The sequence below is a fragment of the Thecamonas trahens genome, assembly GCF_000142905.1.
Source record: "Thecamonas trahens ATCC 50062 unplaced genomic scaffold supercont1.53, whole genome shotgun sequence".
In the NCBI taxonomy this organism is placed as follows: Eukaryota; order Apusomonadida; family Apusomonadidae; genus Thecamonas; species Thecamonas trahens.
The window spans coordinates 232,090-253,844 of NW_013657627.1; the positions used below are offsets into that span (position 1 = coordinate 232,090).

Genomic DNA, 21,755 nt, shown 5'->3' on the forward strand with positions numbered 1-21,755 from the left:
TGGGCTTTTGCAACACCTGCCGCCATCCGCGGCCGATCCGGTCCAAGCAACTGTGCCGACTGTCGAGGTGTGGCGTCGACGTGTTGATCACCACTGTGTGTGGCTGGGCAACTGCGTGGGCGGCCGGCAAACAATCGCGCCTTCCTGCTCGCCATGGTGCTGTACGAGGTGGCGGCAATGAATCGTGCTCCCATCGAGCTCCGCATCCTCACCTCGGGCTGGTGCACCTCGTGGCTCGAGCTCCTCCCGCACATGCTAGAGTCGCAGCAGAGAGGGGGGAGGGGGAATCGGGCAGGGATCGGGGCCCGAATGACCCTGTGCGGTCAAAGGGTAGGGCTGCCTCTGATCGCATCGTGTGCAGAAGCGGCTGGTGGTGGTGGCTTACCCACGACCCCCCCCCCCTCCCTCGACCACCACCACCTCACTCTCATGGCGATGACCATGGTAACAGTGACGACTGGCATTCTTCTCTTGACCTTGGTCCTCGGTGTGGTGCTCACTGAGTACACCACGACCGGACTCACCTTTGAGAAGGTCCGGCTGGTCTCATCGTGGTCGGCCGGGAAAGGCTCGCGGTCGGCCGAGAAAGGCTCTTGGTCGGCCGGGAAAGGCATGGAGGAGTCCGAGGTGGTGGGGAGGGAGGAGGGCAAGAGGCTGAGCAACTCGTCGACGACTGTCGTCAATTATCTGTTCCGATCAGATCTTCCGGAGATTGGCTCTGCTGGAAACAGATCATTTGCATGGAATGAACTGATGAGCTACATGGCTGAGCGTGCTGATGCTGCAGGGTTGCCGTGGCCGACTCACCGTCAACCGTATGTGGTCGATCTCTCGCTGCTCGACGCCGTCAAGGACGCGAGCAAGTACGATGTGGAGAAAAAGTTCTTTGCTGCTCATCCAGAGCTCGGCGAGTTCCACTTGTGGTCCATCTGGGGCATCGATGTCAATCCCAACTCGCTCGGCAAGCACGAGCGCAACGCCATGCTCGACGTCTTTCACCTGTGGGACGTCGATCAGCTCTCCTCTCGCTTGCCGGACCTCCACAAGATGATGACCACAGACTATGGCGCGCCGCGCGTCTTCCTCTTCCACTGCTACTCGGGCGTCGATCGGACCGGCGAGTTTGGCGGCGCTTGGCAGCTCAAGTATGGCGGCTGGAACTTGACCCAGGCCATCGCCTGGGACACCGCCATCAAGGGCAAACCCATTCTCACCCCAAACTCGGACATGCTCGCCTGGTACTGCTACTACCTCGAGCAGAAGGAGGGCATGTCGGGCCTGGCTTGCAACCACCCGTAGCCTCACCCCGCAAGCCGGATCGAGACCACTGCGGCGGCAATGGTAAATGCAGAGACTGCGATCCGGCCCGCAAGCCCAGGCGTGACCGGCACGCCCACAACCTGCCACGCCACCAGCTCCAGCATCTGCGTCGCATGCCCTGCAGCCGCAGACTCGAGCAGCGCGCCAGTTCCACGAAGCGGCCGCGTCAGCAGCGCCACTCGCAGCCGCGCTGCCCGTCCGGCAACCATCACAAGTGCATACAGCGGGCCGAGAAGCAGCGCGTACACCCCGATGGCGTTCACGATCAGGCTCACCACCTCGCCGGCGTCTGCCTTGGCCGAAAACGACTGCGACAGCTCAACCAGCGAGTACACCAGCGCCATGATCGACGGCAGGAAGAAGATGACCGAGACCACTGCGTACCGCGCCGACAGCGCGTCGGCCACAGACGCTAAATCCGCCAGCATCGGCAGCAACTCGACACTCTGCCCTCCTCCTGCCCGTCCACCCTCGCCGCCGCCGCCGCCCTCGCTTTCAGCCGGCGCCACCACACCAGAAGCCACCACATCCACAGCGTGAGCCACAAGCAGCGCAACAACAATCAAATGCCCCACCACCATGCACATGCCGGCCACAATCGTGGCAGAGACCACGCCCTCGACAACTAGCCCGAGCCACCAGCGCTCGAACAGCGAAGCGCCAAATCCGACAAAGAGCAAGCCGACGATGGCCGTCACAGCAAACACACACCGCCAGATCCTCGCCTCACTCGCCACAAACCGTGCCACCGCCTGATCGTCGTCTCGCAGCGCGATGGTCACCACCTCTGACCAGCTCTTGGCCACCGATCCGGCGAGCTTGACCGGCGAGGCAAAGGCCCACACGCCAGCGAGGTAGAGGACGACCCAGAGGAGCATCGCCAGCGCTCCCGTCACCGCCATTTCCCGCGAATACATCCTAGGCGCCACTTGTCCATCATCGACACCGCTGGCCATCACGCCGTAGAAGACTGCAGCGCAGATGCCGATCCCTGCGCTTGTCGCCACACGTATCGTCGCTCCGCCGTCGAGCGCCCATCCGAGTCCCCACAGCTGGACCGCTGTCGCGTATGGCCGGACATACCGCGGCCGCCTCTCGCCCACCAGCGCATCCGTCTCCTGCCGCACCTCGGTCTCGCCTTCGCTTCCTGCCATGCGAGACGTGTGAGCCTGCCGCAACTCTGGTACCTTCAGCCTGCTTTGTCCACGCCAAGACAACTTTATCTCGGTGTATGATTCGGTGTCCAACCATAAAAAGGATACAATTTGCCCCCTCCCCCCTCCCTTCCCCACTCTTGTCCCCCCCCCCCCCCCCTCCGTCCCCACTATAGACCAGTAACTGCCCTCTACCCATCCATCATCGCTCCCAACGTCCATTCAGCCCCGCTTCTACCCATGCTTGTTCTTGCCGCACCCGACCCGGTACAAATAGACCAAAATTTCCCCAATGTTCGACCTTCCCACGCGCGCTTTCCTCCCGCCACTCGCTAGCATCGAACCTTCCATGACCACCCCCCGCACCCCTCCCCCACTCCACCTCACGCCACCCATACGCCACCCCACCCATACACCACACACAGTGGAGATGGAGGGACTTGCATCCCGGGCAGGGTTGAAACGGGTCAACTCTGTAGGCAACTCACTTGGCTGTAGCCCCCCACGAGGGAGTGCTGGTGCGGCGGTGGTGGAGGCGGGCAAGACAGCAAGCTTAGCAACGTCCATTACCCTGGCCCCCCCCACCCCCACCACCACCCCCACTACCAGCACTACCAGCACAAGCACCAGCACCACTTCCAACAACACCGCACGGAGTGGTACAGTCTCAGGTCTAGGTGTACCCACAAATGAGATGGAGTCGGCAACAAGTGCAGATGGTCGCCGCCCTGCTGCTACCACGACAACCGCCACCACCACGGCCACCACCGCCACGGCCACCACCGCCACCGACAGTGCTGCTGCTGCTGGTGGAAGTGGTGCTGCTGCTGGTCATGGCAAACTTGGCGCCTATTCTCAACTACCATCATCATCGACATCGCATCCAGTCTCGCCGTCCTCACTCTCGGCTCCGGTCAGGGCTCGGGGTATGAGTCTGTCTCGCAAGGCTGTGTCGGCAAGTACTATGGGAGGCGGTGCTGATGACGGGAAGCAGGCCAAGGTCGGGGCTGGGGTCGGGGCTGGGGCCGGGGCCGATGCTGGTGCTGGTGCTGGTGCTGGGTTGGCCGGCCAGGATGGTCAGAGGAGTTGGACCCAGCGTTGGTCGCCTGGGCCCACAGATCGGCTCGGCATGGCAGTCGGAGGTGCCAGCTTGTCGCGCTCTCCCGGGGAGTGGCTCCGCTCGCCGTTGGCGTTCTCGCTGCCGGCATCGACGCGGATGGCCGGTGAGCCAGACGAGTTGAGAATCCGACTGCCACACTCGTCGGTCGGCCTGCCACAGACGCTGGCCATGCAACACTTTAGCGCTGACAAGGCTCAGGTTGCAGGCGGCGACGGCGCGCTCGGCCAGCTCTCGGCGCGGATCGACGCTTTTCTTGCTCGCACCTTTCTGGCAGACATTGACGACTGCGAGTGCGGCGTGCTCACGGGGTACCGCTACGGCGGCGCAGGAAGTGGGAGTACAGGCTACGACTACGGCTACACGCCCGAGGCTGACGGCCTGCCGCGCCGCTGGTGGGGCTGCGGCCGCGGCGAGATCGAGTCTGACGCCGACGGCCACGACATGGCAGCCGGTAGCGGAGCGTCCGCAAGCGGCTGGATGGCTGTCGCGCTCATCATGCTCCTCACCGTCTACGCCGGCGTCCTGGTCTGGGACGCGCTCGCCACAGCCTCGGTCTCGAACGCCTTTGTGCTGGCCTTTGTGGCGCTCGGCGCCTACGGCGCCTACGGCCAGCGGCTCTGGCCTCTCCTCGCCTTTCTCGCTGTCCACATCGGGCGGACGGTGGCGCTCATCCTTTACGTCGCCACCTCGCTCGTTCCCGCCATCCTCTCGGACTCGCCGCCTGTCGACTCGCCCGTGACCCACACCGATGGTGCGCCGTGCTTCCTCTGTCTCGGCCTCTACGCCCTTCTTGTTGTCGGCCACGCCCTCGTCGCCTTTCTCGCCTTCCGCCTCGTCATTGTCGTCAAGCGGCTCATCGTCAACCGCAAACAATGCTTTGCGTAGCTTACATGTCTGATTATTATTGAACAATACCCCCCAACGCAGTCCCTCCCTCCCCCCCCCCCCCCCCCTACCTCCCTCCCTCCCCCTCACCGGCCAACCGGCCGCCACCTTCCGACCACCACCACCGCTGCCGCTCGCCACACCACCAACCCACGCCGAACCGTTCTCACGTGTAACACCTCTCCTCAACCTGCACCGTCCCGTTTCTCTGGGTGCTGCACGAGTACGTACCACACCCCCTCCGTCCCCCCCCTCCCCCCCTCCCCCCCTCCCCCCCTCTTTCATTTTTTCTTCCCCCCGCCCCCTTCCCCCCCTCCACGTCCTGGTCTGTCTGTGCCAGCGGGCGTTGCGGAAATGAAAGTCATCGAATATTGTCACGAACGTATCAATTGTTTTCAATGGGGCAAAGGAAGAGGGCAAAGAGTGATGGCAGCAGCAGGTCAATCGTGTTGATCATTGGCTTTCTCAATGTTACCAAACAATAATGTTCATGAGAGTCTATGGAGCTTGGGGGGGGATGGGGGAGAAGGGAAGGGAAGGGAAGGGAAGGGATGGGAGGGAAGACGGCGTGGCGCCTACTTTTGGCACTTTTTTGTTCCACACACTCGCCCGCACTCCCACACCCCTACCACACACTCACACTCTTTAATCACTATACAAATGCTACTATGACCTCGGTCGTGTCCTCGCCTACACGCTCGTATGCGTTTTGCCTGTTTCACCCAATGCTACCCCTCTCACACCCTCGCCGCTCATCACCTCCATTTCGTACCACTCTCGGCCCGTCGCTCGTCGCTCGTCGCTCGCCGCTCGTCGCTCGTCGCTCGTCGCGCGCCCCGCCTCTCTCAACAGGGCTGGGCATGATGAACAACGGACGCCAGTCTCGCTCCAAGTGGGCCGTGTACCTCGCGGTCCCACTGCTGGTGGCTACGGTTGTGGCGATGGTGGCGCTCTCGCACACCCGCTCATCGCTTCGTGTGGAGCCGGCATCGGCAGACGAGGCCAAGACACAGACTGCTGCGCCCGTCTCGCTCTCCCACGCCACCGCCGAGCTGCGCAGCTGGATGGAGGCGCATGCTCGTGGCGAGGCGTCGGAGGCCGACGGCGTGGCGCTCGCGGCGCAGCGCGCGGCTCTGCTTGCCGATGCGGCGCTGTCGGACCCGGCGGCTGTCGCCAGCCATGCTCTGTACCCGGCCGCGCTGGCAGGCCTTCCGCCTGCCGTTGCGGCCCATGCCGAGACGTGGGTGACCGGCGAGGCCACCATCGAGATGCTTTGCCCTTTCCCCAAGCCGGTCGACCTCACCGCGGAAAAGGCGACCTACGTGCAGGAAGTCGCTGCTGACCCGACAAACTTGCGGTCGTTTGACCGGCTCGACGAGCGTGCCCAGGCCCAGTTTGAGGCTCGCGAGTCGAAGCGGCTGGTCAAACTTGGCGCGCGAAAGACTGCGGCGCGCGCCGTCGCCACCAGCGACGACCACGATCATGACCACGACCACGACCACGACCACGATGACCACGATCACGAGTACGACTACGTTGTGGTGTACAAGACTGGAACACATGCGACCACCAAGTTCCAGGCCTCGGTCTATGGCGTGCGCGACCAGCGGGCGGCGCGCGAGGCGGTTCCTGTCACGGGCGTGCTCGTCGGCTCGCGGCTGGCGGTGCTCGAGTCGCCGATGGTGACGATGTCTGCGGCTGACGGCCAAGTGCTACTGGAAAGCCACGGGCGAGCGCTCGAGGCGGCGACGCCTGCCGCAGCGGCGGGCAGCGCGAGCCACGTCGGCGTGCACGGCTCGCGGCTGGTCCACTTTGCCAACGAGGCCGAGGCTGTGGCTGCGGCCGAGTCTGCGCATGCGGCCAACGAGGCCGAGTTTGAGGCCAAGTTTACCTCGTACACGCCGACGGGCGACATCCGGACCATCGTCTTTCTGGTGCAGTTCTCGGACGAGGCTGCACCGGCGACGACCGAGACCAACTACGCGCAGACCATGACAACGGTCAACACGTACTGGAACATCAACTCGTATGGACTCTCGCAGTACACGCCGATCGAGTACGAGATCATCACGCTCTCCAACTCGAAGAGCTCGTACTCGTCGGGAGGCTCGACGTGCCCGATCGACTTTGGCAAGTCGTCGCTCCTCGACGACGATGTGTGGGCGGCTTCGAGCAACCTCGAAGGCGACTACCAGCGGTACCTCATTCTCTTCACTGAGTTTACTGCTTGTCCGTGGGCCGGCCTCGGCTCGATCGCTGCGTCAGGCACGTGGATCAACGGCCTGTTTGACGCCACGGCGCACTGGCACATTGCCGCGCACGAGCTTGGCCACAACTATGCGTTCCGGCACGCCAACGCGTGGTACGGCGGCGGCACGTCGCCGGTCGGCTCGAGCGGACAGACGCTGCCGTACGGCGACGACTTTGACATTATGGGTGCCGTCACCATCGACACTGACCGCTCCTCGTTCCATGTGAATACTCACAAGAAGCATGGTGTCGGATGGATCTCCGACTCGGACCGCCAGACGGCCTCGGCCTCGGGTCAGTACCGCATTTTCTCGCACGACGCCATCGACTCGAACTCAGGCGTCCGCGCTGTCCGCATCCGTCGCGGCTCGGGCTCGTCGACCTGGTACTGGCTCGAGTACCGCCAGAACATTGCCTACGCACCGGCGACGCCGTACTTTTCCAACGGCATCAACGTCCACTGGGCGTACGAGCTCTCGTCGTTTGAGACCGAGACCGACCTCCTTGATCTCACCCCGGCGTTCATGACCGAGAACCTGTACGACGACCTGCTCGTCAACTCGCCGCTGCAGATCGGGCGGACGTTCTCGGACCCGGACGAGCAGATCCACTTTACGCCCATCGGCACGTCGTCGCTCGGCGGGCGCGGCTACATTGACGTCTTTGTCAGCTTTGAGGCCGCCAACTCGGCGCCAGTCATCAACTCGGTAACCGCGTCGTGCACCCAGCCCGAGGTCGAGGAGGCCGTCCTGCTGGTGGTCGACGTGACCGACCCTGACGGTGACTTGCTCGCTTACTCGTGGGACTTTGGCGACGGCTCGCTCTCGTCGGTCAACTCGATTGCGGTCTCGCACGGGTGGGCCACGGCCGGCGCCAAGGAGGTTACCGTCACTGTCTCGGACATGCGCGGCTCGGTGACAACCGCCTCGGTCTCGCCTCAAGTTGTCGTTGCCGCCACCGGCCAGGGCGTCTGCCCCCCGTGTCCCAACGCGTGCAACGGGCACGGAATCTGCTCCGGCGGAGTCTGCGCCTGCTCGCCGGGCTACACCGGTGCCGACTGCTCGCAGGCCATCGGAGTCACACAGCTGGTTCCCAACTTTGGGCCCATCGGCGGCGGCAACGTCGTCACCGTCCACGGCTTTGGCTTTAACGGCACCTCGTTTATCTGCAACTTTAAGGGCATCGGCCTGCGGCCGGCGAACCGAGTCGACGAGACAACGGTGACCTGCACGGCGCCACCGGCGCTGTCCAAGTCGACTGTCGAGCTCGAGGTCTCGCCCAACTCGGGCTTGCACTACACTGGCTCGCGGATCGGCTACACCTTTGGCGGCGGCTCGTGCCCGAACAACTGCACCCAGCAAGGCTCGTGCGACATCGGCCCGGGCGTGTGTACCTGCTACGCCGGCTTCACCGGCCTTGACTGCTCGACGGCCATCTCGGCGAGCACGCTTGTGCCGGCTGACCAGGGCCCCAAGTCGGGCGGCCTGCCGGTGACGGTCACCGTCTCGCCGGCGTCGGGCGTTTTTGACGCCACCGGCGCCACGCCCATGTGCCGCTTCGGCCTGACCAAGCCTGTTCCGGCCACCATGGTCGGCCCACAGCTGACGTGCACCACCCCGCCATATGGCGCCGGCGGCGTCACCGTCCCGCTCCAGGTCTCGCCCAACGGAGTCGACTTTACCAACTCGAGCCTCACCTTTACCTACCGCACCGCGGTGGATCTGGTGGAGAACGTGGCGTCGACGCCCAAGTCGATTGTCTCGGGTGAGTACGCCTTTTACCGCTACTGGCTCGGCGATGTCACCGGGCTCACGGTCGATGTGACTCTTGCGGCGTCGACCGGCGCGCCGGAACTCTTTGCCCGCTCTAACATCGTGCCCATCAAGGGCGTTGTCGGCTCATTCTCCCTCGCGGCGCCCGGTACGCTCACCCTCGGCGCAACCGACCTCACGGCCGGCTTCCTCTACATCTCCGTCCTCACCACCGGCGCAGCGTCGGACTTTACGGTCACACTCGCCATCACTGGAACCCACACAGTGGCGGTCAACGCCGGCAACCCGTTGCGCGCGCTCGCATCGGCCGGAACGATCAACTACTACGCGGTGAGCCACGACGGGACGACGAACGCGGTGGTGGTCACCGCCGACGTCATCGGAACCGGCACCCCGCCGACCCTGTACCTCTCCGGCACCGAGACGGCGCCGACTGCCACGACGGCGTCGTCGTCGGGCACCACCGTGGTCATCCAGGCTTGTGAGCCTGCAGGTACATACTACGTCGGCGTGGAGGGCGACGGCGTGTCGTACGGACTCGAGGCCCGGACCGAGGCGCCCCCGTCCCGGGCACGCTCCCCGGCGAGCTGCCGGGCAAGATCATCTCTGCGCTCCGCGAAGAGTCGTCGGTCAATGTCACCTTTGCGCTCGCGGGCTCTGCCAATGACTACGACTTTGACCTCCGGTACGATGTGTTCTTCCGGCGCAACCAGGCCGATGTGGCGTTTGAGACGCCGTGCGACGTCAAGGTGAGCGGGACGGTGTTCCGGCAGAACCTGGCCTATGGTGCGTTCTCGGACCCGCTGCTCCAGGTCTACCCGCTCGACGCGTCCACCAACTATCAGGTCGCCGTCATCGTCAAGTCGACGACGGGCGTCGAGGCCATGTACCTCCCTGCGCTGCAGAAGACCAAGCCGCCGCCGATCCCCAAAGCCCTGCTCTACGGACTCATGGCCGGTTCGGTCGGCATGGCCCTCATCGGCGGCTGCGTCGTCGGCTTCTTCAAGCTCCGCAAGCGCAAGCGCAAGAAGCGTAAGCACCGCAGCCACGCCCGCCGTCGGCGCAAGACCCGCCGCGGCCGCTCACACGCAGGCGGTGCCGCTCCGGGCGTCGCCGCCGCCGCTGGCGCAGGCCTCCCAGCGCGATCGCCGTTGGGAAGCGCGGCCCCCGCCACGCTGAGGCCCGCCAGGACCGCTCCAAGCCGGCCCGCCGCACGGCCGCCTCGGGCGGCGGCTCTCGGGCCACCGGCGGCGTCGCAGGCCCGCCACCCGGCACGGCCGGCGCACGCTCAGGCGCACGCTCCGGCCGCACCCGGCCCACCACCGCGCCGTCGCGCCAGCGCCAGCGCGCCATCGCCCGCGGCGACTTTGTGCCGCAGTACGAGAACGAGCTTGGCTTCCGCAAGGGCCAGAAGCTCTACATCCTGCAGAGGATGGATGCCGGCTGGTACAAGGCTGAGCTCGGCGGCAAGGTTGGCCTTGTCCCGGCCTCGTACGTCAAGCTTGTGCAGTAGTCACCGCACACAATGAACATATCGCTTTGCTTTAGCTCTTCCACACTCGTCTCTCTAGCTCCTTCGCCTGGCGCACCATGACCGCCGTCGCCGGTGGCGCTCCTCGGTCTCTCGCGGCTATCTTTGCACACGCGCAATCGGGCGATGTGGCCAAGCTCTCTGCCGCACTCGACGACCTGGGCAGCGAACTCGGCGACGACTTCGGGCCCGGCGCATTGCCAGCTGCGCTCGACACGCTTGGCAGCGACGGACAAGGCGCTCTCCATCTGGCAGCGGCCTCGGATCAACCGGCAGCAGTCCAAGCACTCCTTGCTGCCGGCGCATCGATGACAGCTCGCAACGGATCGGGCAACAACCTCGCTGGTATCGCCGCCTCCCGCGGGTGCATGGATGTCCTCCGTTGGCTCGCCGATCTCGTCTCTGCCGGCGGCGACGACAACAACCTTGCCGCGACTGTCGTCACCGCCACCAACAAGTGGAATGAGACGCCGACAATGCTTGCTGTTGCAGCCGGTGAGCTTCCTGCTCTCCGGCTCCTCCTCACCCTCGCTCCCGTCGCCGCTACCCTCACCACCACCCGCGATGCCTGGAACCGCTCCGCCATCGACATTGCCCGTGACCAGGGCGTGCCGGCCGTTGTCCAGGTCATCGACGCCCACCTCGGCTCGACCTCTGGCTCGGTTCCGGAAGCCGGCTTTGCTGCCACGACACAGGACGGTGTCGGTGGAAGCACAGGGCCGTTGCCAGGCTCGCCTCTACCGCACTCGCTTCCGCCTTCGCCTCCGCCTCCGCCTCCGCCTCCGCCTCCGCTTCCGCCTCCGCCGCCGTCTTCCTCGTCGTCAACCAAATCGTCTCCTGCGGGCATCGGGTTGGCGCGTTTGGGGAAAGCGGTGGCTGGGGCGATTGGTAGCGGGACGATCAAGCTGCGCAAGGTGGAGGGCGGGCCAAGTGTGCGGTCGATGTTTGCAGAGGAGAGCAGAGGGGCAAGGGTGGTGACGACGGCAAAGTCGCGCGGGCCACCGTACACCCGGGTCCTCTCCAAGCTCATCGAGGCACCAGGCGATTTTGCGGTGGTGGAGGAGCTACTGGCGGCCGGTGATGTGGATCCTGCAGGGCTGGACATGTTTGGTCTACCAGCGCTGCACAAGGTGGCGGCGTGGAGCAAGCCGGGCCTGGTGCAGCTGGTTGCGAGCGTACTGAGCGACGACGAGCTGGTGGCGACGGCTGGCGACTCGGGCTTTACGGCGCTGCACATGGCGGTGGAGATGGGCGCGGTGGGCGGGGCTACTGCGGTACTGGCAGTTGCAGAGGCGCGCAAGGTCCGCGCGCGGCTGGTGGCGACGAGAGACGGGGCCGGGCGGACGGCAGGCGAGCTTGCGTGCGAGCTGGCAACGATGCCCTGCGAAGTGACCGACGAGCTGGCAACATAGAGCCTCGGATTACAGCGGAGCATTTCAGGAGAGCGCCTCAAAGTAGGCAAAGTTCTCCAGCATGTTCTCGAGCAGCGAAGAGAGCTCCGGGAAGAGGGTGACAAATACGGAGAAGAAGGGCTGGACGACAAACTTGATAAAGTTGACCTCGAGCGGCGCAAGCATTGAGGTCTCGCGGTCAAAGATAGGGGTGACGGGCAGGCCGATGTCGCGCTCGCGGTCGCCTTGGGCGAGGAACTCTGCAAAGACCATATCTGCCCAGTCCTTGAAGATGGCGAGCGGGCGCGTGGGGTTTGAGATGTCTGCGGCGTGGAGGATGACGCCGGCGAGGAGCTTGCGGTCCGACTCGGAGGTGGGGTCGAGCTCGCGGGTCTGGACGACGACCTGGAACTGGCCCATAATTTCAAAGTGCGAGGCCATGTCTGTGACGAGGATGGCGTGAACAGCGATGGCGCGGAAGGACGCAGTCTGATCTGCCGAGAGGACCGAGGTGATGTCGCAGGCCGGCGAGGAGAGGACGCGGAAGAGGAGCGCTGCGTGATGGTTCTCAAGGACCGAGTTGTCGTTGTAGAGGCGAGCGAGCGGGGCCTGGACGGCGACCAGAAAGTCGTTGTTGAGGCCGGGGTGGTTGACATCGTGCGCCACAGCGGCGCAGAGGAGGGCGAGCGAGTCGAGCGGGGTGAGGAGGTCCGCCGCGCCCGAGTGGGTGATGTAGTAGTAGACGGACTGGGTGACGTCGGCGGCGTGGACAAAGTTATGATACGGGTTCGGCGACTTGTAGAGGTGCGAGACAGCGACGACAAAGTTGTAGACGAGCTCTTCGGAGAGGCCAAATGCGGCCATGACGCCAGCGGCATCAAACATCGCGACGAGACAGACGATGAGGTCGGGCTTGGAGAGCGAGGTGGCGGCAAACGAGAGCGTGTCGATGTGGTGGCGGGCTTGGGAGAGGGTGAGCGAAGCGTGCTTGGTAGCGTCGGCGACGAGGGCGGCGACGCACGAGGTGATGGCGTCGACCCAGACAAAGGCGCCCCACGCGGTGGCCTCAACACCCGATGACGGCTCGTAGGCGAGAGTACCGGCGACAGGCGGGGCGTCGGGCGGGATCGAGGACGTCGAGCCTCCAGCGTCACGGAGCGGCGAGTCCTCAAGATGGCCGACGAGACCGGCGGCCTGCGAGCACGGCGACTTGGAGCGGTCGCGGTCGGACGAGTTGTCGAGCGAGGCGACCGAGGAGATGGAGCGGCGGAGGGCGTGCGACTTGCCGCGCGGGCGGCGGGTGAAGGTGTCGAGGATCCACTCCGAGTGGGAAGACATGCGACGAAGGCGCCCGGGCGGGGCCGGCGGGACCTGCGACGGACCGGTCGACGGTGAGGTCGGTGACATGTTGCGGCCGTAGCGCGGAAGAGGGGCGGCGAGCGAGGCGCGGCGCTTCTGGCCGCGGGCCATGGCGGCGGCGCGGTGGATGGTCATGGTGTCGTCGGAGGAGACAAGCGGGAGCGGCGGTGGCGGCGAGCGCGAGACCGAGATGGACTGGTGCGAGGTTGGCGGCGAGGACGAGGCAAACTCCTCCCCGGACGAGCCGCGGGCGCCGCCGCCCGGAGTGGGCGAGGTGGTGATCCGCGGCTGAAAGAGGTCGCCCGAAGCAAGTTGCGAGATGACACTCTGCAGCTCGTAGCGGACAAAGTCGGCCTTGTGGGGGTTGCCGAGGTCAAGCCTGGTGAGCTCCTGAAGGCGCGAGACGAGCGAGAGGAGCGGCGTCTCAACGAGGGCGAGCTTTGTCCGCATGTCGTCCATGTGCGACTCGAGGTGGGTGTGCTTCTTCCGCTCGGCCTCGATGAGCGAGAGCTTCCAGCGGAGAGTGACCTTGCGCATGGCATCGATGGCCGAGTGCTGGTGACCGGCACGGCCGCGGGCGAGGCCCATGCGGTGGAGATGGGCCGGGAGCGAGCTCTTCCGGCTGGGCTGAAGCATGGTGGGCGGGGCGAGGCCGCGGACGCGGTGGGCAAGCGCGGCGGGCACAAACGGTTTGACGAGGTAGTCGACAACGCCATCGGCCATAAACGCCGCGATAATCTCGACAGAGTTACGCGGAAAGATGGCAAAGACACGCGGAATGTGGCCCATCTTCTGCTTGACAAGGGTGCGGAGCCAAGAGTGAGCAACTTGGACGCCACCAACCTCAATGTCAAGGACAATGAGGTCGACGTGCGCCGAGTCGAGGACAATGAGCGCGTCCTCGGGGTCGGGCGCCTCGTACACGTCGGAAAAGTTAAAGTGACGCAAGATGTCGGCGGCTGAGATGGCCGACGAGGTGGGCGGCGCAACAGGAATGCCGTTGTGCAGCGCAATGTCGGTCCCGCCGTCGATGTGGCACTGGACGGTGCCCCACTCATCCGAGGCTGACGGGGCCAGGTCGGAGGAGGCAGTTGAGTCAGACGAGTCGGACGAGGACGAGTCGGACGAGGACGAGGGAGAGTGGGCAGCCGACGCGGTGGCATTGGTGTCGTCCGAAATAGACGAGAGCGACGAGAGCGTCGATGCTGGCGCGCCGTGCTGGACCGGCGGAGCAAGGTGAGCGGCCGACGAGGCGGCGGCGATGGCGTGCGGGGCTGGGGCGGCGCTAGGGCCAGACTCGACCGAGCCGGTGGCCGAGAGTTCGAGCGAGGTCCGCGGCGACGTGGGGCTCCGCGGCGAGCTCTCGCCAGACGAGGTGAACGAGGGAATGTCAAGATTGTGGTGGTCCATCTCTCCGAGGCCGCTTGGGTTGGCGATCTCGGTGGCGGAGCGACGCATGGGGCGAAGAACTGGCGAGACGGAGCGTGACGGGTTTGGCGCCGGCTCGGGCGCGCCCTTGGCCGACTTTGCACGCTTGCCGCGGACACGGTGCTTGCGCCGGCCGGAGCGGAGAAGAGGTGAGCTAGCCTTAGTTGTTGCCTTGGCAGTTGCCTTGGATCGCGAGCGCGGCGTCAGGTCCATGTTCATCGACTCGGCGAGCTTGCCGAGCGTGTCTGCAGCAAAGGCAACTATGAGAATGTCCTTGACAAAAGCCGACCGCTCGGGTGCAACCATACTCTTTGTGGCGGGGAGATCTGGGACGCGATCGGTGCCAGTGGCATCGCCCGCAGCCGAGTCATCGGTCGCACCGCTGGCAGCCTTCCGCCACTTAGCCATTAGCCTGTTGCCTGGTGAGTCGACGCGGTTGCCTACACGGGCCAGACTCGCCATGTCCCGAGTGGCTGCATGCAGCGGGGCAGAGATGACCTCTGTCCGCCCGGGCATGTCCTCGATGTTTGTATCCGAGAGCGAGCGAGTTATGGCATGTGGCGGGAGACCAGCCAGAGAGCGACCATCACCAGAGTTACCCTCAGGAGAAGGAGGGACAAGCCTAGGTATGAGCGGTGAGGGCGGCATGTCTACCATCTGTTCCTCCGCCGCCGACAAAGACGATGATGACGATGACGATGACGATGACGAGGAAGAAGACGATGACGAGTAAGAACGCCGAGCGCCACCACCACCAACAGCAGCAGCGCCACCACCACCACCACCACCACCACCAGCAGCCATCCTCGCACTACTTGGAGATACCGACGACATGAGTGATGCTGTTGTGTTGGCTGTCTTGTCATGGCTCATTTTCATGCCATTGTGGCTTTCTGTCTCTCCGCAGCTGGACGACAGCGCGTCGTCCGAGTCCCACGACTGCGACATGGAAAGGGGGGGGGTGAGGGTGGGAGGGGTGGAAGTGTGTGTGTGTGTGTGTGTGTGTGTGTGTGTGTGGTATTGGGGGTGGAGTGTGTATGTGTATGTGTGTGGGTGTGGGTGTGGGTGTGGGTGTGGGTGTGGTAGTGGCAGTGGCAGTGGTGGGCGTTTGCGGAGCGGGAGTGTCGTAGTCTGGTTGTTCTGATCATTGGCTACCAGCTAGCAAAGGCCATCATCTACCGCAGTCGTTGGTCATCATCTACCGCAGTCGATGGTCATCGTCTACCGCAGTCGTTGGTCATCATCTACCGCAGTCGTTGGTCATCATCTACCACAGTCGTTGGTCATCATCTACCGCAGTCCATGGTCGATGGTCATCATCTACCACAGTCGTTGGTCATCATCTACCACAGTCGTTCGTCATCATCTGCCGCAGTCGTTGGTCATTGGTGCTGACCGAATGTTTTTTGCTGCACTTTGTTCTGTTGTGTGTAAAGGGCGGGTATCAGCCGGATGTGTTTGGTGTGTGTGTGTGGGGGGGGTGGGGGGTGGTGTAGTAATTTTTTTTATATGTCTGGTGGTTGACGAAAATGGAACGAACCAAATGGTGCGAAGGGTGAGTCAATTGAGCGGTAAATGGAGTTACGGAACAGCGTGGGTTCGGACCACGGCGGGACGAGGAAGGTGGGGGCGGGGGAGGAGAGCACACTTGTCGCCGAATAGGAACAGGTGTAGACGGCTTGTTTGTACCTTGCAAGATGCATGTGTCATATGTGTTCATGGCCTTGGTCTGCTACGGCGCCATTCTCGGCCTCGTCACCATGCAGTCGGCAGCCACGCCGTCGTCGGTCGGCCACTCCTCGCCGGTCTCCCTCGCGTCAACCGATGGGACTACCCGGGCTGATCTGAGATCAGAGCTGGCGATGGCAAGAGAGGAGGGTGCGCTGGCAAAGCGTCCCATCCGGACTCTCCTGAGGAGAACCGCAACAGGTACCAAGATCTCCAATAGGTATGTGATCAGGGTGAACGAGGAGGAGGGAGGGAAGGAGAGGGGGGAGAGGGCAAGGTCCGGGGGGTACTTACCGAGGGCATGGCTGGTCGGGGACAGGTTCTGTGCGCTGAACGAGCAGAATGAGTGCGATTGGGAGAACTACGCATCGTTCCTGCTGGCGGTGGTGGTGCCGATGATTGTGCTGGCGTGTCTGATGTGCGTGTGTGGCCCGCTGCTGGCTTGCTTCCGCATGTGCGGGTGCATGGGCGGGCGGCATCCGCGGCCGGGCCTCTGCTGTGGCAAGGGCAATGTGGACAAGCTGTATTCCAAGTCGACCATTCATGCGGTCAAGGGGCTCGCCCTGGTTGCCGTTGTGGTCTGCTTCATCTGTCTCGTGTGCGCGTACGTGGGCAACGCTCGGACGAGCGAGGGCGTCAACGGCGTGGTCGACGCACTCATCAAGGCCGGCGACTCGCTGGTGGCGCAAGTGCGGGCGATTGGGACGTCGCTTGAGGCGCTTCCATACACGCGCGACGTGGCAGCGTCGATTAGCGAGGCAGCTAACTCGGCCAACTCGTTTGTCAACGACGTGCGGTCGGCCAAGAAGGACATCAACGCGTACGAGGTCATCCGGGCGGTGGCGGCCAACATCTCGCTCCTTGTCCCGTTCCTCATGCTCCTCACCTCGGTCTCACTCGGTATCCTCAACAAGCGCGGCTGCTGCATCCACATTGTATTTGGCACGCTCATCACGCTCTCGCTTTCCTTTGTCTGGCTCTCAACCGGCATCCATTCACTGCTGGCCATTGTATTTGATGACGCTTGCGACGAGTTTGCCACCTTTATCGATGGCTCGAACCCTGACAACATCCTCGACACGCTCGTTGGCTGCTCGTCAAGCTCGGGCATCGCGTCGGGCTTCCAGGGCCTCGCCGACGACGCACGCTCTGGGCTCGACCAGTCGGTCTCGGCGTCGTGCTCGCGGCTCGAGCCGGCGTGCGCCGTCACGGCCTCGCCGCGGCTCAACGGGTGTCCCAGCGTGTGCAACGCGACGACGCTGCCGAGCTACCGCCAGGCCACCTGGACTCCGTCGCCCAACACAGGCGGACAGCCGCTTACACTTGACGCCTGCCGCACAGAGTGCACCCAGGGATCAGACGAGCAGTCAACCTCGGTTGCAGCTTTCACCGAGATTGGCGACGTGATCGAGTACAACCGCATCCTCTCCGAGGAGATCATTCCGCTGCTCAACTGCGACTTTCTCACCACCCTCGTTCGCGACCTCTTTGCCTCGTTCTGCACCAAGCTCACGTCGGGCCTCAAGATGGTCGCCCAATCACAGATCGCCATGGCCACTTTTCTCATGATCGGCATCTTCCTCCTCTGGCTCGGCCAGAAGCGCTTCCTTCCTGTCTCGGAATCGGCCGAAGAGGCCGGCCCGCCCAAGAAGGTCGACGAGTACGGCGCCGCCCCCCCACCAGCGTACCACGATGACGACATGGGTGTGTATCCTGGCGACAAGGAGCTGGACCAGTATTGATTACATCATAACATTCACTGCACAAACAAAGCTCATCTGGCAGAGATGCCCGCGGCCGAGCAAGGAGCCGGAGCCGAGCCAACTATGACCGACCGAGGCCGGTAACCGAATCACACTTGTCGTGCATGCCCAAAGGACCGTCTACTCCTCGCACCCGTCCCAACGCATACCTGCTGAACCGCATGCGTGTAGTCGGTATGTGTGTCCCCCGCCCGTCTTTGTCATCCCCCCCCCCCCCCCTCTGTTCCCCCCAAGTGCGACCTCCTCTGGCGCAGGTACTCACGCAGTGGAACAATGGATGGTGGGCATGGGTGATCTGCGGCCGATGTACGACCTGTGGCTGGTGTGTTATCTGTGGCTGGTGTGCGACCTGTTGCTGGTGTGCGACCTGTGGCTGGTGCGCGGCTGATCCGTGTGCGACCTGTTGCTGGTGTGCGACCTGTGGCTGGTGCGCGGCTGATCCGTGTGCGACCTGTGGCTGATGTGCGGGTGATCCGTGTGCAACCTGTGGCTGGTGTGCGACCTGTGGCTGGTGCGCGACCTTTCGCTGGTGTGCGGATGATCCGTGTGCGACCTGTGGCTGATGTGTGGGTGATCTGTGTGCGACCTGTGGCGGGTACGCAGTCACCACCGAGACCGGCGACATCGCCACCATCGAGGTGAGCGCCTCAGAGACCATCGAGTCGCTCAAGGCCCTCGCCGCTATCCAGCTTTCCATCCCACTGCTCGAGCTAACATGCATGTTCAACGGCCGTCCGTTGTCGGATTCCTCCACCCTCGCTGATGCCGGCATTGCTGACAACGATGTTGTTCTGATGCAGCGGTCGCCTGCGTCGTCGGCCACACCGGCTCCACCCGCTGCCGCTGGTCAGATGTTCTCTGCTGACCAGATGGCCAACATGCTGGCATCGTTTGGCGGCGGCGGCGCCCCACCGCCTGCTCCCGCTCCCGCCGCTCCCGCCGCCGTCGCGGGCCCGGGCGCCTCCCCGGCGACAAGCGACCCAGCCGCCGCCCGCCGCGATCAAATGGCTGCTGCCATGCGCTCATTCTTCCAGAACAACCCGTCAGCGCCGCCGCCGTCGAGCGGCTCGGCCATGGCGCTCGGCGCCACCACAGCGCCTCCACCGCTCCCAGACGACGGCCAAGTCCGCATCCAGGTCGAGGGCCAGTACTACACTGCCACCGAGTTTATCGAGTATGTCAAGGCCTCGCCGGACTTTCTCATGCGTCTTTCGTCGTCCAACCCGCAGCTCGCCCAGCTTGTCCTCGAGAACCAAGTCGACGAGGTAGAGCGCTTTATCCGCTCCTCGCAGGCCGCCGCTAAGAAAATCCGCGACCTCGAGGCCCGCATTGCCGCCAATCCGTTTGATGTCGAGGCCCAGCGCGAGCTTGAAGAGCAGATCCGCCAGCGCAATGTCGAAAACAACCTTGCTCAGGCCATGGAGCACAATCCAGAGGCCTTTGGCTCCGTCTACCTCCTCCGCATCAACTGCGAGGTCAACGGCGTACCGGTCCAGGCACTTGTCGATTCGGGTGCCCAGTCGACCATCATGTCCGAGGCCTGCGCCGAGCGCTGCGGCATCATGCGGCTCATTGACACTCGGTTCGCAGGCACCGCTGTTGGCGTCGGCTCGGCGCCCATCGCCGGGCGCGTTCACGCCGCGCCCATTACCATTGCCGGCAAGCACCTTACCTCCTCGTTCACCGTCCTCAAGTCGGACGGCGTCGACTTCCTACTCGGCCTCGACAACCTCCGCCGCCACGAGTGCTGCATCGACCTCCGTGCCGACGTCCTCCGCATCGGCGACGCCGAAGTGCCCTTCCTTTCCGAGGCCGACATCCACGCTCTCCGCAAGGACGCGCCTAATCCGGCCATCGACTCGGGCCGCGCAGCCATGGACACCACCACCACCACCACCACAACCTCGACCTCGTCCGCAACTGCCAGCGGGAGCGTCGAGATCTCTGACGATGCCATTGCAAGGGTCATGGCGCTCGGCTTTACTCGCGAGCAGGCCGTCGCGGCCTTGCAACAGACCGGCGGCGACGAGGCTTTTGCCGCTAATCTCCTCTTTGCTTCGCAGTAAGCGGGCCGACCGGCTACACACCGGAACCACCGTCCGCCGCCATGTCAGCATTCTCATCCTCGTCCGAGTAGTACGAGTACGAGTAAAAGTCAAACGACGGGCTGCCGACTACCGCTACCCCGGCCGTGGTCGCAATCCGCGCCGGTGTCGACGACGCCGCCGCCGCATCGTCGTCGACGTCCGAGTACGACCAGTATGAGTAGTACTCGTACTCGCTGTCATTGCCGCCCGACATCACCGCAGGGCGACCCGGAGGCAGCGGCAGCACGCTCTTCTCTGGCGAAGGCGAGAGGGTGATCGAGCCCGTTGTCGAGACGGAAAACACACCAGACGACGAGCTATCACTTCCATCGTCGTGGTCGTGGTTGACCAGCGCAGGATCCGATGCTGGCGCCGGAGCAGCCTTGGGCCGTGCTGGCAGCGGTGGCAGCGGCGCCGCCCGCTTGGGCAGTGGCGCCGCCCGCTTAGGCAGTGGCTCGGACTGCGGCGTGGTTGCAGTTGTGATCGGTGGCGTCTCTGACACGGGCGTCTGCACTGGCGCTGGCACTGGCGCTGGCACTGGCGCTGGCGCGAGCTCCGGCGCTGGCGCGGGTCTCGGGTCTGGCTTGGGTGCCGGGCGTTGTGGGAGTGGCTTGGGCGCTGGACGGTGCGGCAACGGCCTGGGTTGTACGGCCTTGGGCTGCGGAGCGGCTGCGACTGGCCGCGGCGGGAGCACCGGTCGCTCGGGCGACGCCGGCTCGGGCGATGCCGGCTCGGGCGATGCCGGCTCGGGTGGGGCGGCCGCGGGCGACGTCGGCTCGGGTGGGGCGGGCTCGGGCAACGGGAAGGTGGGTGGCGCCGGCTTGGGTGGTGCAGGAAGCGGCTTGTCCGGAATGCTGACATGAGCAGCAGTCTTGGCCGCGGGTGAAAGGCCGCGCTTGGAGCGCTTGCGGACCCGGACTCGTGTGCGGGTGCGAGTGCGCTTGGCCGCGACACTAAGCTCATGCGCCGAGTCGGGAACAGGGAAGAGGTCATCAAAGTGAACGATGAACAGTTCAACGGCCTTGTTGGCCTGGCCCATGGTAGCCACCGAGGCCAGCGGATCATCGGCATCGCCCAGTCCGCGCAGCAGGTTTGGCGCAAAGACAAGGGCCAGGTTTGCGGCGCCCATTGAGTTTGCGGCTTCGTGGCTGGCGACCTGGCGAAGAAAGGCGATGAGGGCGCGGAGGATGACCATCCGTCTCGGCGACAGTCGCTCGAGTACAGAACCGAGTGCAGCAATGGGCTCATCCGCACGGACACTCGCCACCACATCATCATAGAGACGAGCAGGGATGAGCGGATCCGGTAGCTCTCTGAAGAACATCTTGAGGAGGGCAGCAGCGGTATGCTCATCAATGTTGGCAATGTCCGCGGTTCCATTCGAGGTATCCAGCTCTGTCTTTGTGGCCTTGATGGCCGAAGCCGAAGCTGAGAGTCTGAACAGACCCTTTGTCTCCAGCGCCCCATCCCGACTCTGAAGTAGCGCAATGAGCTTGCGTGGTACCCGAGGCAGCCACATCGGGTGCTCCTCCTCCTCCCACTTTGTGATCGACTCGCTTGTCATGCCCCGACCACTGCCACCAGGACCATGCCCATGCCCATGCCCATGCCCATGCCCAAGTCCATTGTCACCAGTATCAGCTCTGTCTCCCACTGACTTGCTCTTGCTCCTCTTGCCAGACGTGGTGGTAGCCGGCTGACTCTCTGCGAGGTAGAGCTCATGCAGAGGTCGGCCGAACACAGACAGCGCACGTGCTGCATCAGCCTTCTTCCGCTTGCGTCGTTTGCGGAATGACTTGATCATCGGTGACGGGGTGCCTGCCTATGGCTATGGTTACGGCTATGGAGGGGGGCGGGGCGGGGGGGGGGGGGGAGGGGTGGGAGAGAGGTGTTCGCAGGAACGGGGCACGTTGGCCTGACACGTGGGAGATCGGTGGGTGCGGGGGGTTATTGATGGGGGTATGATT

General features: G+C 64.3%; 9 protein-coding genes across 9 annotated transcripts; 6 read left to right on the forward strand and 3 right to left on the reverse strand.

The window, feature by feature from the left end:
- Positions 1-441: 441 nt before the first annotated feature.
- On the forward strand, positions 442-1,165 carry AMSG_09739 (uncharacterized protein; the record flags this gene model as incomplete). Its single annotated transcript, XM_013898629.1, has 2 exons — positions 442-1,121; positions 1,147-1,165. The coding sequence occupies 2 exons, from the start codon at positions 442-444 to the stop codon at positions 1,163-1,165; spliced, it is 699 nt and encodes a 232-aa protein (XP_013754083.1).
- Positions 1,166-1,301: 136 nt separating this feature from the next.
- Positions 1,302-2,920, reverse strand: AMSG_09740 (uncharacterized protein; the record flags this gene model as incomplete). The annotated part of the gene is made up of 2 exons (XM_013898630.1): positions 1,302-2,498; positions 2,915-2,920. 2 exons carry the CDS (start codon positions 2,918-2,920, stop codon positions 1,302-1,304), a joined length of 1,203 nt encoding a protein of 400 aa, XP_013754084.1.
- A 683-nt stretch (positions 2,921-3,603) lies between these two features.
- AMSG_09741 (uncharacterized protein) lies at positions 3,604-4,479 on the forward strand (the record flags this gene model as incomplete). Its single annotated transcript, XM_013898631.1, has 2 exons — positions 3,604-3,609; positions 3,646-4,479. The coding sequence occupies 2 exons, from the start codon at positions 3,604-3,606 to the stop codon at positions 4,477-4,479; spliced, it is 840 nt and encodes a 279-aa protein (XP_013754085.1).
- Positions 4,480-4,662: 183 nt separating this feature from the next.
- Positions 4,663-10,014, forward strand: AMSG_09742 (uncharacterized protein; the record flags this gene model as incomplete). The annotated part of the gene is made up of 4 exons (XM_013898632.1): positions 4,663-4,702; positions 5,332-8,994; positions 9,045-9,610; positions 9,661-10,014. The coding sequence occupies exons 2-4, from the start codon at positions 5,340-5,342 to the stop codon at positions 10,012-10,014; spliced, it is 4,575 nt and encodes a 1,524-aa protein (XP_013754086.1). The 5' UTR covers positions 4,663-4,702; positions 5,332-5,339.
- Positions 10,015-10,091: 77 nt separating this feature from the next.
- Positions 10,092-11,597, forward strand: AMSG_09743 (uncharacterized protein; the record flags this gene model as incomplete). The annotated part of the gene is made up of 2 exons (XM_013898633.1): positions 10,092-10,731; positions 10,903-11,597. 2 exons carry the CDS (start codon positions 10,092-10,094, stop codon positions 11,442-11,444), a joined length of 1,182 nt encoding a protein of 393 aa, XP_013754087.1. The 3' UTR covers positions 11,445-11,597.
- AMSG_09744 (uncharacterized protein) lies at positions 11,236-15,044 on the reverse strand (the record flags this gene model as incomplete). The annotated part of the gene is made up of 2 exons (XM_013898634.1): positions 11,236-14,810; positions 15,036-15,044. The coding sequence occupies 2 exons, from the start codon at positions 15,042-15,044 to the stop codon at positions 11,469-11,471; spliced, it is 3,351 nt and encodes a 1,116-aa protein (XP_013754088.1). The 3' UTR covers positions 11,236-11,468.
- Positions 15,045-15,856: 812 nt separating this feature from the next.
- Positions 15,857-17,710, forward strand: AMSG_09745 (uncharacterized protein). The gene is made up of 2 exons (XM_013898635.1): positions 15,857-16,158; positions 16,258-17,710. Exons 1-2 carry the CDS (start codon positions 15,908-15,910, stop codon positions 17,678-17,680), a joined length of 1,674 nt encoding a protein of 557 aa, XP_013754089.1. The 5' UTR covers positions 15,857-15,907; the 3' UTR covers positions 17,681-17,710.
- Positions 17,711-17,804: 94 nt separating this feature from the next.
- On the forward strand, positions 17,805-19,867 carry AMSG_09746 (DNA damage-inducible protein 1; the record flags this gene model as incomplete). Its single annotated transcript, XM_013898636.1, has 2 exons — positions 17,805-17,875; positions 18,305-19,867. Coding segments are annotated over 2 exons (1,534 nt in total), but the record flags the coding sequence as incomplete, so codon positions are not given.
- On the reverse strand, positions 19,781-21,617 carry AMSG_09747 (uncharacterized protein; the record flags this gene model as incomplete). The annotated part of the gene is made up of 2 exons (XM_013898637.1): positions 20,438-21,617; positions 19,781-20,398 (listed from the first exon to the last, which is right to left on the reverse strand). Exons 1-2 carry the CDS (start codon positions 21,590-21,592, stop codon positions 19,781-19,783), a joined length of 1,773 nt encoding a protein of 590 aa, XP_013754091.1. The 5' UTR covers positions 21,593-21,617.
- Between the last annotated feature and the right edge of the window lie 138 nt (positions 21,618-21,755).